This window comes from Pan troglodytes, chromosome 7 (assembly GCF_028858775.2).
Source record: "Pan troglodytes isolate AG18354 chromosome 7, NHGRI_mPanTro3-v2.0_pri, whole genome shotgun sequence".
Classification (NCBI taxonomy): domain Eukaryota; kingdom Metazoa; phylum Chordata; class Mammalia; order Primates; family Hominidae; genus Pan; species Pan troglodytes.
The window spans coordinates 97,156,263-97,173,782 of NC_072405.2; the positions used below are offsets into that span (position 1 = coordinate 97,156,263).

General features: G+C 33.8%; 1 protein-coding gene across 4 annotated transcripts in view; it reads left to right on the top strand.

The window, feature by feature from the left end:
* The window catches only part of CNBD1 (cyclic nucleotide binding domain containing 1), a 622,857-nt gene that overhangs the window by 24,610 nt on the left and 580,727 nt on the right, over positions 1–17,520 (top strand). For all 4 annotated transcript variants that reach the window (XM_054656870.1, XM_016959647.3, XM_063817255.1 and 1 more), the window contains one exon: positions 13,448–13,561. In XM_054656870.1, coding sequence (XP_054512845.1) covers positions 13,448–13,561 — 114 coding nt within the window. The remainder of the gene's footprint in view (positions 1–13,447; positions 13,562–17,520) is intronic.

Sequence of the window (17,520 nt, forward strand, 5' to 3'; positions counted from 1 at the left end):
TGTCAAAAATCAATTTATTATAACTGTGTGGGTTTATTTCTGGGTTTTCTATCCTGTTCCATTGATCAATATGTCTGTTTTTATACCAGCATCATACTCTTTGATTATACTAGTTGTATAATATATTTTGAATTCAGGGAGTGAGATGCCTTTGGCTTTGCTCTTTTTGCTCGAGACTCTTTTGGCTGTTTGGGGTCTTCAGTAGTTCCATGCAAATTTCCAAATTGTTTTTTCTATTTTTGTGAAGATGACATTGGAATTGTGATACAGTTTGCCTTGAATCTGTAGATCACTTTTGGTAGTATGGACATTTTAACAATATTAATTCTTCTAATCAGTGAACATGGATATCCTTCTATTTGTGTTTTCAATTTCTTTCATTAGTGTTTCAGTATACAGATCTTTAAACTTTTTTGGTTAAGTTCACACCTAAGTAGTCTATTTTTGTTGTTGCTATAGTAAATAGAATTATTTTTCTAGGATTTTTTGGGGTGGTTTGTATATAGAAGCATGACTAATTTTTGTACGTTGATTTTGTATATCCTGCAACTTTACTGAATTTATTTATTCTAATAGCTTTTGGTGGAGTCTCTAGGCTTTTATACTTATAAGATCCATATTGTCTGCAAATAGAGAGTTTCCCTGCTTCCTTCCCTATTGGGCTGTATTTTTTTTTCTTTGTTTTGCCTAATTGCTCTGGCTAAAACTTTCAATACTGTGTTGAAAAGAAGTAGTGAAAGTGGGCATACTTGTCTTGTTCTTGATCTTAGATGAAAAATTTTCAACTTTTCACCTTTGAGTATAGTGTTAACTGTAGGCTTATCATATATGGCCTTTATTGTGTTTAGGTATATTCCTTCTGTTGAGGGTTTTTATTATTAACAAAGGTCAAATACTTATAAAAACTATAACCCATGAACAGTTGAATACTTATAAAAACTATCACCTGTGAACAGCTTTTAGCCCAAAGTCCATTTATAAATTAATTGTCAAGCATTCAGAATTTTCCAAAGACACAATATGATAGAATCATAGAATTGTAGAACAGGAAGTCAGCTCAATCATCTAGTGGAAACTCTTTAACCTAAATATGATTGTTAATCATCGTTATTTAAAACAAAAGAACTAACTGACAAAGTCATAGAGTACCCAATTTTCCCTCATTTGCTCAAAATATATCTGAAATGTTATGCTTTTATAATAAAGAAGAAAATAACATTTTAAGGTTTATAGTAATTAATGAAAAAATTAAAACTTGAGTAGTTTCTCATTGTTTCAGTACATTTAATTAGAAAAGTATTAAGAGTTCGATAGACAATTATGATGATTTTAAGGAGGTTCCTGGAAAACCCTTTACAGTATATTTGTCATTAATTTTTGTTTCAAAATATCTTACTTTCCTTTTTCTTCCCTTTTTTCACTCACAGGATGTCGGTGAGAACCTTTTTCTTAATGAGAATGTTTTGATAATTCTGTTGGCTTTCTGGACATAATTAGACATGTATTTTTGTCTTAAATAAAGAAATGAAGAGATAGGGGACTTTTATTTTTATGGATATAAAGTTTGGAAGAGAAAGGAAAGGGAGGAGAGCTTTAAAAAGATGGTTTATGTACACGTAAAAGAAATGATCTGAGCTTCGAGCCATTAAACATTGCTTTGTCTGGAATGAAGCCATGTTTTATTTTGAAGTTTCCTCTGATGACCACTAGCTGGCACTCTCAATCCAGAACAGCCGTCTTTTGGGATGGCAGAAAATGTGGGCAGAGATAGGTGGGATCTTACATTTATTCAATAGGTTGTTAACAAGTTGGAGGCTTATAATTCAAGGCATGCCTATTCATAATGTTTTACCTAACGTGTACACTCTTATAGCCAATTGTTTAGGCGGGGTTTTCTACCTAGGGCAGTACCTTCACTAGGGAGCATTTGAAATGTATACACATTTATAGTTATTACCATGACTAGAAGGAAGTGGGGATTTTAAACCTTTAGTAATGTGCAGTAAAATCTTGCACACTGTCCCAACCAAAATGTCAATAGTCCTCCTTCTCCCATCCTCCCTTCCCCTTAAGGAACACTGGTCTAGATGATATTATCTTAAACTTACTCAAATTAGAGGAGTTGCTATAGATAATCGCTAGGATTTCATTAACCTTCAGATTTCCCTAGATGTTGATTTCAGAAACAAACTCATTCTTTCCTGAAAACTTGCTTTCTTTCTCTATTTCTATCCGTATCACTACAGTTAGCCTGTAAACTCCTGGAAAAAAAAGCAACCCTATTAGTTTGGTGCTCTTGAGAGTTTTTATTGCTTATTTCAGTGCATGATACATAGCTGACATTCAAAAAATACTTGTGGAATGCCTGCATTTACCCAGTAATTAAAGTATGAAAATCTTGCAGGCATGTTTTGTTACCTTTTCTCTTTATTTCTCCATGTGTTATAATTAGATTCTACTGTTCCATTGTATCTCTATTGTTTATCACTCATTTTTTAATCTACTACTCCACTCTAGCTTTTATTACCTGAATCCAGGACTACCAAACTTATAAGTGGAATTACATTCTCAAATCTCTTCTCATCTTAATTCCACATTATGTACTACAAGTTAAATCTATTTTATTCATATATTTTAATAGATTAATTTTTGAATAATTTTGGCTTTACAAAAAAATTGAGTAGAAAGTATAATTTCCATATATACCTTGACCCCTCCTTCCTAGTTTCCCATATGATCAATATCTTGCAGAAGCATGGTATATATGTTGCAATTTTTAGCCGATGTTGTTATTTACTATTAACTAAAGCCCATTTACATTAGGAATTACTGTTTGTGTTGAACATTGCAGGGCTTTTGACAAGTATATAATGGCGTGGAACAACCATTCCATGTAATGACGTGTGTTCAATGTTACAGAATAATTTTACTACTCTAAAAATCTTCTGCTCCATCTCTTCTCCCTATCCTCAACCCCTGACAACCACTGATTTTTTTCCTCTGTTTCCATAATTTTGCCTTTTTTAGAATGTCATATAGTTGGAATAATACTGTATATATTATTATATATATTATTATATATACTGTATATATTATTATATAAGCCTTCTGTCTTAGTCTGTTTTCTATTGCTATAAAAGAATATCAGAGATTAGATAATTTATAAAGAAAATAAATTTATTTCTCACGCTTCTGGAGGCTGGGAAGTCAAAGGGCATGAGACTCGCATCTGGCAAGGGTTATCTTATGGTATAAGAGTGGAAGGCGAAAGCAAGCTTTTGAAAGATAGAGAAGATAGAGAAAGACACCAAGGACTAGACTTGCTTTATATCAATCTCATGATAATTAACCTGCTAATGTGATAATGGCATTAATTCATAAGTCATACCCTCATGACTCAATCACCTTTATTAAGCCCCACCTTACAACACTGTGGCACTGGGGATTAAGTTTCAAAAGCATGAATTTTGGGGGGCACATTTAAACCACAGCAGCTTCCTTCACTAAACGATATGTATTTAAATTTTTTTCTCTGTGTGTGTGTGCATGGTGTGTGTGTGTGTGTGTGTGTGTGTTTGGCTTGATAGCTCATTCCTTTTATTGCTGAATAATATTTATTGTATGGATATACCACAGTGTTTTTATCCATTCACTTATTGAAGCACATCTTGATTGCTTTCAAGTTTTAGTAATTACAAATAAAGCTGCTATGAACATTTATGTGCAGGTTTTTGTGTGAACGTGGGTTTTTGGGAAAATACCAAGGAGCATGCTTGCTGAATCATATGATAAGCTTATGCTTAGCTTTATAAGAAACTAGCAAACCATTCCAACGTGGCTGTACCATTTTGTATTCCCACCCAAAATGAGTGAGTTTCTTTTGCTCCATAACCTCGTAATCATTTGTGTTGTTGGTGTTTTGAATATTAGGCATTCTAGTAAATGTGTAGTGGTATCTTGTTGCTTTAGTTTGTAATTCCCTAATGACATATGATATTTATCATCTTTTCATAAGCTAATTTCCACCTGTATGTCTTCTTGGATGAGGATCTGTTCAGATTCTGTCTGTTTTAAAATTGGTTTCTTTGTTTTCTTATTGTTGAGTTTTAAGAGTTCTTTGTAGATTTTGGATGCCAGCTATTTATCAAATATGTGTTTTGCAAATAGTTTCTACTATTTCTATGTCATTTCTATGTCTTCTTTGGAGAAATGTTTATTCATGTGTTTTGCACATTTTTTAATTGTGTTGTATGGTTTTCTATTGAGTTGTATGAGTTCTTTACACATTTTAAATATTAATCCCTTATCAGATATATTTTGGTTTACAAATATTTTTCCCAAGTATAGGCTAGTATTGAGTTTATTTTTGTGTATGGCATAAGATAGGGGTACAATTTCATTCTTTTCCCATTTTAAAATTCATAAGGAAACATAAAGGACCCCAAATAGTAAAAACAATTCTGAGAAAGGAAAACAACGTTGGAGGCATTCTATTTCTAATTTTAATTATTTTTTAAAAATTATTTTTATGTATTGTTTTTAAATTGGTATATAATAACTGTATATGTTTGGGGGTACATGTGATACCCCCAATCTTTAACGAAGTACCAATGGCATTCTTCACAGAGTACCAATAGTACTTCGTTAAAGATTGCATTGAATCTGTATATTGGTTTGGATAATATGAACATTCTAACAATATTCGTTTTTCTGATCCAGGGATATCTTTGGGGCAGTGGATATTTTTCTATTTATTTGTGTCATCTGAAATTTCATCACTGTTTTATAATTTTCAGTGTACAGATCTTTCACCTTCTTGGTTTAATTTATTACTAAATTGGGTTTTTTTGATACTATCATAAAGGGGATTGCTTTCTTGATTCCTTTTTCATTTGTGTTGTTATTTGTGTATAAAAATACTACTAATTTTTTATTTACTTTGTATCCTGTAAATTTACTGAATTCCTTCATTAGTTAAAAAATCATAATTATTAAAATTAAAAACTCAAGACCACCCTTTGCAGCTTCCTGTCAGCTAGATTTGGCCATAAGACAGTGAATGTTCTTGCCAACAGAATGGGAGAAGTAGTTGTAGAAATTCTGCAACATATGTTAGTCACAAAAGAAGATTGATACCTAAAATATGTAAATAATTGCTACAAATAACCCAATAGAAAAATGGGAAATTGCTATGAATAGAAAATCATCAAAAAGAAAATTAAAATGGCCAATAAATTCATGGAATACAAATTAAACAAGACACAAATTTCATCCATAAAATATCAACTACTGTAAAAGTTTGATAACTTCAAGTCTTGGTGAGAATGTGGGAAAAGATCTGCTCTCATATGCTGCTGGAAAAGTGACAGATGTATAGGGAGAATCACCAGAACCAATTTCGTGGGCATGTGACTTATGCTCCAAAGGGCCTCACGCTCTACTGTCATCATCTTGAAATGCTTAGTAATTTTTGAACAAGGTGCTCACATTTTCATTTTGCACTGGGCCCCACAAATTATATAGCTGGTCTTGAAACTCACCAAATCAGCCATGATGCAATGAAAAAACAAAAAGTACCTCAATATTTGAAACATATGGGTGTTTAATACAGAAATCTAGTTACCAAAGAGTTAAAAGGTCCAAAAGAGGAGGGTGAGTTAACACAAATAAGTAACTGTGCAAAGTGGCTACTACCCTAAGACGGGGGTCTTGAAAGAGCAGACATGGTATGGAGTATGAAAAGAGGCTCTGGGATTGTCTAGGCGGAGCCACCCAGATAGGCTAGAACTGCTAAGAAGGGACCAGAAAGCAGATAGTGAGTCTACCCAAGAATGGCTAAAGATAGTGGGTCTACCCAAGAATGCAGATAGTGAGTCTACCCAAGAATGGCTGAAGGTAGAGGAACACAGCCAATTCCAGAAATGTCACCAGAAACAGGATAAAGAGAAAGCAAAAATATAATGTTTTTTTCCTCTTCTGATTTCTAATCTACTACCTGTGCCTTCTATTGGCAAAATCTAATAGGATAAGACAGTTGGCAAGGAAGCCTATGAAGTGCAGTTTGCTAATTCCCAGACTCAACATTCCAGAACGGACAGAGAGTGCATTATGTGTTTATAATTAACTATTACATGCCCAGTACCCTAAAAGTACCTCTTAGTATTCCAGAACGGATAGAGAGTGCATTATGTGTTTATAATTAACTATTACATGCCCAGTACCCTAAAAGTACCTCTTAGTATTTTACCCCAGAGAAGCACCCACACATAAATAGGAAGGCATTTACAAGGGTGTTCACTGCAGCATTTTTTTTGAGATAGAAAAAAATGAAACAACTTTAGTGTTCATCATTAGGGGAATAGTTAAATAAAGTATGGCATATTAATACCATGAAATATTATGAAGAAGTTAAAAAGAATGACATATCTATTTGTTCAAATATGGGCAGGTCTCTAAGTCATGTTGTGGATGGGAAAAAAGTAAGTTGCAGGTAGATTTTACAATATGGTATATCTTTTATATACAAAGACCACACACGTAAACATAAATCTGTAAATATCTACTGGTTCACTGAAATGTATATAAAGACACAAAAAAGATTAAAAGAATATTCACTGATTTAACATGGGTTTTCTCTGAGGGTGGTGAAAAAGTTCAATGCTAAGTGATGGTCAGAATAGTGGTCAAAATAAAATTCAAAGTAACTTACATTGTTTTCAATTTTACAAGAGATTTTTCTCTTGCATGTATACTCTTTGAATTACTAATTTAAAAAGAAATGAATATTCAGATTCAAGACTTACTATAAAGCTACAGCAATCAAGACAATGTGGTATTAGCAAAATAGACAAGTGGATCAATTAAACAGAATACAGAGCTCATGAATAGACCCACACAAATATGTCAACGGATCTTTAACAAAGGAGCAAGCCAATTCAATGGAGAAAGTTTGGATTTTCAATAAATGATACTGAAACAACTGGATATCCATATCCAAAAAATATATGTGTCTAGGCAGAGACCTTACATTATTCACAAAATTAACTCAAAATGGATCATAGACCTACATTTAAAATGCGAAAGTATAAAACCATATAAGATAACAAAGAAAAAAATCTAGGTAACTTTGGGTTTGGTGATGACTTCTTAGGTAATACACCAAAAGCATGACTGATGAAAGATAAAATGATTAAGCTGAACTTCCTTAAAATTTAAATCTTCTGCTCTGTCAAAGACACTGTTAGAAGAATAAAAAGGCAATGCAATTTACCTGTGTAACAAACCTGCACTCGTACCCCTGAACCTGAAATAAAAGTAAAAAAATAGAAATAAAAAATGTGGTTTGTATACCCAATGGAATACTATTCAGCCCTAAAGAAGAATGAGATCTTGCCATTTGCTACAACATAGATGAACCCAGAGGCCCTTATGTTAAGTTAAATAAGCCAGACACAGAAAGTAAAATACTACATCATCCCACTTATATGTGAAATTTAAAAAAACGCAAATACAGAGATAGAGAACAGTGGTTACTAGGGGCAAGGGTGAAGGGAGGAAATGGGGAGATGTAGGTCAGAGGATACAAAGTAGAATATATGTAGGATGAACAAGTGAAGAGATCTAATATACGATATGAGGATTATAGGTAATAACATTGCACTGTATTTGGAATTCATGCTAAATGAGTAGATTAATAGCTGTTCTTGCCACAAAAAAAAAAAATGGGTAACTATATGAAATGATAGATATGTTAATTTGCTTCCCTATAGAAATCTTTTTATCTGTGTGTATTCTAGAACATCATGTTGTACACTTAAATATATACAGTAAAAATAAAATTTAAAGATACTAAAAATATATGTAATTTTCAATTTGAGAATTTTCACTTAGTTCTTCAAGTTTGACTGGCTATTCCTGATATTCTCTTGTTATTAATCATCATTGTGATTCCCTCCTTTATTTTCATAAAGATTTTATATATAACTTTTATATTTTATATCTAACATAGAGTAATTTATAGGCTTAGGGATATAAATCTGATATTGTTGCTGCTGGCTTGCGCTTATGGCAGCTTGTCTTCCAGGTGATCTTTCTGTGAAAGATTTGCTTATTAACATGTAGTAGTAACATGTGGCCTAAATTATGAAAAATTCTTCAACAGAGAATTTATATGTATCTCTTCCTAGAGTCAGTGTGCACCATCAAGCTAAGCTACTCCATTCTCCTTCAAGAGTCCTTCCACAAAGATGGCTGGGCTCCCCTCCTTGTTCCTTGGTCATGGCTCAATTCCTCCCACCCATGCTCCTTCGTATCAGTGACTGCCTTCAGCACACCCTCCTCTCTGCCCATTGCTCACATCTCAAGTATCCACTCACTTTCCCCCCTCTTTTCTTGCAATGTGGTGGGCCTTTGAGACCTAGGTCACCTTTCATAAGACCAATAATGCACCAGAAATTTGTTATGCAGGATATGTGCAACAACAGGGCTCTTTAGAGAATCAAGACTGCCATGCTGCAAAAACCTTGAAGATTTTTTTTCTTTTTTTGCATTTTGGCATGTGTGCGTATAAGGTATGTTCTAAGGTATAAGGTATGTTCTTCTAAGGTATAAGATACGTTCTACACTACAGGAATATGAGTGCCAGATATTTCCTTTTTAATAGTTCTGTTCTCATGATAAAAGTTTTTCCTGAGTCTGTGTCTAGGTAGTTTTTAATAAAGAAATCTTTCTCATAACTAGATTTTTTTAGTCTTAATAGCATTTAACATGACAGGCACTGCATTTGTATGTATTGCTACAGGAAGATTTGATCGTGACTCACATTCTTGTCCTTTTTTCCATTAAAAGTGAGGCTTCTAGCCCTGTGATTTTAATAAAATTTTTAAACTGTCTGATATCTAAATGCTGTACATTCTGTACCTGGATTTACATTAACAATTAACATTTTTACTTGCCTAATATACTATAAACAGTGGGCCTGAAGTTTTACTTTTATTATTTCTAGCTACTATAACAATCCTAAAGATAGGAAGTCCTTTTCTAAAGATAAAAAAAAAAGAAAGGTTTAAATACTTCATATAAGGTTACAGGACTTCAGTTTTATATGCAAATCAGATATTGATTCTCAAAGTAGGGAGAACTTAAGTTAGTTATTTCAGGGGAAGTAAAACTTTTATGATTGATCAATATCTCTCTAAGAGGTTTACATTCAATCTTGCAGTTAACTTTGTCAAACAGATCTTTAAATTTTCCTTCAGAACTTTATGAAAATGAAAAGTTTGAGATTAATCTTAATATTTAATTGCAATGGCATGTGGAACTTCTTTGAAAAAATATAATTTTGAAGGCATAAAATCATTGGCTAATGAGCTTTGTCCATGAATAAGGCTAGAAACTCACATTTCCAAAAAATTTTTAAATAAGAACAGAAGAGACTGAATAGCATGAAACTTTGTAGTGGCCTAATGTTAAATACACTGACATTTTTATGGAATGTTTATTTTTCAACTCATTGTAATAAGAGGATGACATACATTATGAAAATGTGTTTATATATGCAATATGCATATTGTATATATAAAATATAGAGTCAGCTTAATTCATACCAAATTGTACCTGCCTCCTTTATCAGGATATCACTTATATTTCTTTTAATTTTCATCAAATACATATGTAGATGCTATGATATTTGTAAGACAAATTCAGGAGGAAACAATCTATAAGCGAATGAATATATTCAACTTTTATGACTTGCCTTAGTTAACTTAAAATAAAAAATGTGAATTGCCTCGGGCAAACACATAAATATAATTAATCAATAAGTATCTTATTAAAAGCTTATTATGTTTTCAGACCTGTGAGCAAAACTGAATGAGATGCAGAAGAAATATTGTATTAGGGTATTTCGGGCTGCTATAGATAAACACTAAATCTCAGCAGCTTTGCGCAATATAATTTTATTTCTTTCCCACATAATGCTATAAAGGGGTGCTTTTCATTGACAGTTTGTTCTTTTAGTTTAGGAACTCAGGCCTCTACCAAACATTTGCTCTTCAGTCTTTATTGTGTGGCTTCCAGGGCCACCTTGGTCCTCTGCATCAAGCTGGATGGGAAAAGGACATTGAGAATCTTATGTGGAAGGATCTTTTTTGGCGCATCCTTCTGCCTTCTCTTTCATATTCCACTGGGTAGAACTCAGCCGTGAGAACATCGAGTAGACTAGCCTAGACCAGGGGAAGGGTGATCACTTAAAGCCTTTGGTAGTATTCCCTGACTGTATGACATGTTACTTCCTGCCTTCTCTAATAGATTTTGCCTATGATGAGAAATGGAAGACCCTTAATCTTAGAGCAAGACAATTGGAATGTGTTCACTCATTTTTCTATTTTATATAAGCGTAGGCAGGTAATTTAAACTTTATATGCATCATTTCCTTATCCATAAAATGACAAATACATTTCTAAATAATAATACATCCAAATCTAATATAGTCAGTGATTTTATATCTACCTTAAAGTCTTCTGTATGCTCCTCCAAACTTTATCTACTTTTTGGGTACAGAGCTAGACTATATTTACCAACCTCCCTTGTAGTTAGAGAGACTGCATTTATCTTCAAATATAGTCACATTGGGTGTTAGAGCTTTAATATATACCTTTTTGGGAGTTGGGGGGGAGCCATACAATCCATAGCAGTTATTAACATTTAAAAATAAGTCATTTTTACATGAGAGTACAGATCTCTGACTTCTGTAGAAAACTACAGGATCTGAATACATTGAACTTCTTTTAATACATGAGAAAAATGGTCTTAAGGGTGAGGTCACAGGTCCCTCCATGAGGGCATGCTCTTTTCAGCTTACCACAGTTCCCACCTTATGACACTTGCTTGGATACAATAAGCATTTAATTTTATAATCCCTGTATATAGAGAATCCTGAAAGTGTTCTAGAGTTCTGCTGTGTAAACCTATATATTTTGAATGTATTTCCCTTTCATCTGCTTGAGGAAGTTGGAGTTATTTTCTTATAGATGAGTTTATTGCAGGTAAGCTTCAATGAAGTGGCAACTTCTTTGTCCATGGGTAGTATTTACTCATAGCCTGGTAAATCACGAAAAAACATCTTCAGGACAGAATTGAAGGGTCAGATAGGTATTTAGGTCCATGATCTACTCTCCAACTCTACCATAATGCTAAACATTTCTTTGTCCCTAGCATGCTAATTATTTTATGTTTCCCCTCAGCTACTTCTATATTCCATATTTAGATACATTTATTTACAGATTTCACATGGTTTTAGACAATAATACTTTTCTACTGAACACACAGACATATGTTGTTGTTTCAACGAGACACTCAGAAGTAGGAATATGTTCCACATTACATTTTTGGGACATAGAATATAAATTATAGCATTACAGGCCATTTAGGGGCTCAATCTGAAAAATCATGTCATCTCTAGCTCTAGCATTTGACTCTTCCGTTTCAACCTTCCACGTATTTCACTACTTGGACACACTACTTTTGGAGACCCAGATCATAGACACTGAATCCATGTACATTACCCACCACATCTTGGAAATTCTTGAGAATTAGGTGAAGGAGGCAGCTAACTAAGGTTATACACATAAAGTGTATAAGTGTAACTAAGGTTATACACAAAAAAAATGACTTGGGTAAAAGTCTTAGTATTTGGAAATAAATTTTTTATCCACTCCAAAGATGATCTGTCCAGAGCACAAATTGGAATAGGATTCCAAATTTTGTAGTATAGGCTGCATATGTCTACACTTTTGTACTTCTTTGGACCTCAGTATCTTTTCAGGAACAAAATGGATAGGAGTATCTAGTTAATACAGTTATGTAAGATGCATATACATTACTTAGAAGAGTGCCTGGCACATAGCAGGAACTAATGTGTTTTATTAAATGGGGGACAGAATATCCCAGGGGTTAAAATAATGGGTTTTGGAGTCAATTTAGTTTTCATTTGTACCGTATATCCTCCACTTCTTAGTTATATGAATTAGGCAAATTATTAAGGTTGCAGTTTCTTTTTGTGCAGAAGGGTCAATAAAGTATCTCAAATAAAGTATATTGTCAGGTTATATAAATGTGCAATAATACAAAACAATGTAAAAGATCTTAGTACAATGATTCGAATATAACAAGTATCCAGTGAAAAACAGGTAGATGTGTAAAACAGATGATTGTAGAATGTGAGTTCCAAACAGAATTTTTTTTTTCCTGGGAAGCCTCTAATAAATCAGTGGTCAGATTTTAAAAAGATTCGATGCTTGGTGAATGTATCTATACACTGTGAGAAAGTGAATAAAAATGCCTAATATAGAAAATTACATCATATTGTGTTGTTTGAATCAATTATGTTACATTAAATAAGATTTTTAAAGTCTATAGACTTTGTCTTGTGTAAAGCATCAATATGGTGTTTTAGGAACATTATCCAAGAGAAGAAAAAGCTGTTATAAATATTTTAGAATGTGTTGTTATTATTTACAATGAAAATGAAAAAGACTTTTTAAAAAAGCCTTCTCTTGAGGATTTTGATGTTCATTGTCATGCGGCAACTATTGGCTAAGATGTTTGTCAGTGTTCAATTTGAAGTATGATAATTTTTTATAATTATTGAAATAAGCTCTCAAGATGAATGTTTAGCATTTTTTAAAAAATTGACCAACTTTTCATGGTGTTGTCAATTGAAAATTGAATGAGGTGGATTTTCCAGAAACAAATATCATTACCTAACATTTAATGACAATGCTATTCTCTGAATCTTGCTTATTGGCATTTTTGGTATTTGCCGTGAATCAAGGTGTAGCTACACATAAGAGTCATCCTGAGGAATATATTTAAAAAAGAGAAGCCCACCCAGGGCTCTACTGTTGGAGTTTATGATTATCAAGAAATGGATCAGAAATTTTTACTTACAAAAAGCATCCTAGGTAATTTCAGTGATCTGAATTTGGAAAATGCTCATCTTTTGTTGTTGTAACACATCTTTATTCTAGACCTAAAAAATACTGCCTGCGATTTTAATACATGATGGCAAAGATTCAGATAAATACTCTCTCTAGTAATGTAGATGTAAACTATTTTAAATAATTTCAGGAGGATTTTAATTCTGTAGTATATTATATAAAACTTTAATCAATTATAGAAATATGAGTTTTAAAAAGACTGAACTTCAAAAATTAAATTTTTGACATTGACATTATCATACATTATCATACATTTTGTATTTCTTAAAATGTTTCTCACTGAGATTTGTATATTTTTAAAGCACAAAATATTTATATTTTATATTTTTGTTAGTTGCTTCTTAGACTAAATAGTATAGAATTGAAACGTATATATTGAGTTAAAAATCTTTCTCTTGGAAGCTGTTATCCTATGACACTTACAATTTAATTTCTCTCTTCTTTTTAAGCCGGAGTATGAGCAATATCTTATCAGCTCACGATACATTTATGAAGCAATATCCTAAAGTATTCCTGCACCAAAAACCCAGACTTCCTAAACTTTTCAAACAGGAGGAACAAAGGTAATGATACCTTCTTTTGAAAACAAGGTTGATGGGTGTGTATGAGTGTGCTTGTGCTCACACAAGTTGAACTCAAAACTGAAAATATTTGACCAGTTTCAGTCAAATATTTAGTGTGGAGGGCTAGGGAGCAGCCAAGGAAACAGAAATTAGTTGGTAAGGGTAAATTCAATTTTTGTTCAGCAAAAATACATGTCCACTGCTAAAGATCATATTTATTTACACTTTTTATCAAAGAATTGTTGCCTTTTACTAATGAAAGGCAGTGTTTATGAAAGGGATTAAAATATTCTACAGGGTTTCATGAGAAACTTCCCAATGGAAATGATTAGAGTGTTTGTGGGTGGAGGATATTTGGAGGTGTGTCGTGTATCAAGGTATAAATGACAAAGTCATGGGGCACTGAAAGGCATTTGTGAAACCTTTTTTACTGGGCTCCTGCTTCTAGGTGGACCTGCATTTAGATGTGCTTTATGTATTTTTAAAGTCAAAGAATGAGATTACTTAAGGTGTTGCGGAAGATGTAACTGCCCTCTCAGTAAAGGATGAAGGTGGATTGCCAGATCACATTGTGATGCAGCTCCTCTCAAATTGTCCCTGGCTCCAGTGGAACTGTAAGTGTCTTATATCAGTGCAGTACCAGATCTAGAAAGGCATTTTCACTTCCTGGATATAGTTGTCTTTGTTGTTCCTTAAGTATCTTACAGTGGATATGGAAACCTCCTACCCCATACTATTCAAGTAGAGTTGATCTGTTCACATCCTTGGCTACCCCACTGCCATACTCCCTAATAACTTCTATTGCCATATCTGTAAGACTGTATTTTGCTTGTGTGTTTGCTAGTCAGTATTTTTATTTCTGACATTTAGCAGAGGGACTGACCCGTAATTGTGAATAATAGATGTGTGTTGCCCCATGGGCAAACTGCTTACTGGCTGTGTAAGGGAGCTGATCAAGAATATGTTTTCATTTATTTATATCAATGATACAAATGTAAAAATTCAAACAAAATTATTGTAACAAATATGTCTCCAGGGGTTGGAAGATATCAGCATGAGAGACATAGATCTATTTCATTATCCCATACCTTTCTTTTCTTTATAGCCATAGGGCGGTGTTATGTAAAACATACCATATTAGTTGACTGGGAAAAATCTCTGGGAGATGGAGTTGCTCTGCCTTTTCAAGAACAATTCTGTTAAATTAATAAAATCTTTTGAAAATAGAGATTCAAATATAACTTTTTCCAAGACTGTATCTATCATGTAGATCAAACTACATCCCTAGATAGTAAGCCTGCCTGGAATGATCATACAATGCTTATACTGTGATTTATCAAGTTAACATCACTCTAAAAATATCTGATAAAAATATTTTATACTTTTTGATTCCAAGTATACTCAATTTCTACTCTAATCTTGTTGATTAGAAAGAGACCTGTAAATGTAGCTCTGTCTATAGAATAAGGGACCAAGAGCTTTTATGGATAGCTGATATGATCATCTTGCCCTCATATTTATTCATTAATCTACCAGCAGTGGTCTGCTTCTTTAGTTAAGACATTAAACTTTGAGAGGACTTCAGGGAGGCACCCAGTGGCTGTCAACATACTTGGTAATGAAATACCATCTTCATATTTTTAAGAAAAGAGACAGATCCCAAATGTGTTTTAACAGTAAAACTGTGGTTTAAATGTGAAAATAAAGAGTGGACTGCCAAATACACAAGAACTAAGACGATACACTATACTAATTAAGATTTGTTTAAGTGTCTGAAAAGCCAATAAAATTAGCTTAAGAATCAAGGGGAATTTTAAGAATCACAGTTTAGAAATGTTTTGCTGTAGAGCTAACTTCACCATTAAATGATGACATTGGGACTCAGTTTCCTCTATATCTCTGCCTCCTCTTTGCTGGGTTGGTTTCATCGTCACACATCATGTAATAGGTCTGGGAAGACCACATTCATTTATTTTACTGTTCAGGTGAGAATGGAGGTGTTCTGAAACAGGCCAAGCAGGAGATTCATTGAAATCTCTAAATTATATCATATCCCTGTATTGTCACTGTTCTGAATTTGCCAATGTTGAACCACATGCCCACCTGAAGAGTGGGGAATATTGTTGACACTATATGAAGCACATGGGATAAGATTAGAAGAGAGAAAGTGGAAGCTCAGAAGAAAATTAGGGGCTGGGCGTGGTGGCTCACACCTGTAATCCCAGCACTTTGGTAGGCCAAGGCGGGCAGATCACCTGAAGTTGGGAGTTTGAGACCATCCTGGCCAACATGGTGAAACCCCGCCTCTACTAAAATACAAAAAATTAGCCGGGCATGGTGGTGGGCGCCTGTAATCCCAGCTACTTGGGAGGCTGAGGCAGGGGAATCACTTGAACCCAGGAGGCGGAGGTTGCAGTGAGCCAAGATTGTGCCACTGCACTCCAGCCTGGAGACAGAGCATGACTCTATCTAAAAAAAAACAAAAACAAAAAACAAAAAAAACCCCTTAAACTGAATTAAATAGAATTTCCTAAAATATATTAAGAAAATTTGAATTTTCCTCTAAGCTTAGTATACATAGTTCCCACATTCAATGTGATATATCTATAGATACCCTGATGATTGAAACTCAGCTTATGTAAATCCAAGAAACTTTTAAAGGAATAAAACTGATGAGGAAACTTTCATGTTAGCAGACATGAAATACCTACACTGTTAACATTTACACTATTACAGTTATTGATCAACAATATTTACCTGTTATCATTGTCATATATTTAACACTGTAATTCATTTAACACAAATGTTATGTGACAGCTACAACAGCAAGTAAGGCACCTGCCTGGTTGTGGGCAGCTGGTGATGCCAGGTCATTTGATAAATATTGAAGGAAGACAGTCATGTTCAAGGAGAGTAGGAGAAATGCTACATAGAAATGTTAAGTCCATGTGGAGCAAGGCACACAGATGAAAATAAGCAGAAGACCTGGCTGAGACATTGAGAAACAATTCTATATGAGCAAAAATTGAAGAATAGGATAAGAAGATGAAGTATTGCTTGGGACTTTGATCATTATTTAAAATTTATTTTATTCATGGATTGATAAGAAGGTAAAATTTTGGTATATTCATATATGTAGGAAATCAAATAGAAAAGAATCTGTGTTGTTTTAAAAAGAACACTCGTGTTGACCCAGAAGACTTGGTTTTGTGTTTTTGTTTCACTCAATAGCAGAAACACGACTTTGAAGAAAGAAGTCTGTTAACTCACACTCAGGTTTTACTCAGAAAAGGGCAGACAATATTAATCCCCTACTTCAGAGTTATGCATTGAAAAAACTTCTAAATTGTACTAGTTTTCATTATTATCATGCACTATAAATGGCAATGATGTTTTATGTACATTATACCATCTGTCAAGAAATTGACCTTTTTTCAAATAGATTAAACAACCGCAACAAAAAGAGGCAAACTTCACCTTATATAAAGTACCAGTATGTTTAAAGGGGGCTGTGAAATGAAATGATTTCCATATTCCAATGGCCAGATGAAATTAACAATGTTGTGATTATCATCATAAGAAGTCTTTTTTTTTGTTTGTTTGGAGACGGAGTCTTGTGCTGTTGCTCAGGCAGGAGTGCAGTGGCCTGATCTCGGCTCACTGCAACCTCCGCCTCCCAGGTTCAAGTGATTCTCCAGCCTCAGCCTCCTGGGACTACAGGCGCCCGCCACTACGCCCAGCTAATTTTTTGTACTTTTAGTAGAGACGAGGTTTCACCATGTTGGCCAGGATGGTCTGGATCTCTTGACTTCGTGATCTGCCCGCCTTGGCCTCTCAAAGTGCTGGGATTACAGGCGTGAGCCACTGCGCGGGGCCAAGAATTCTTTTTGATGATACTGTACAATAATTGACTTACCTGTTCCCAATAAACATAATGGTCATTTTTTTTTAAACAACAA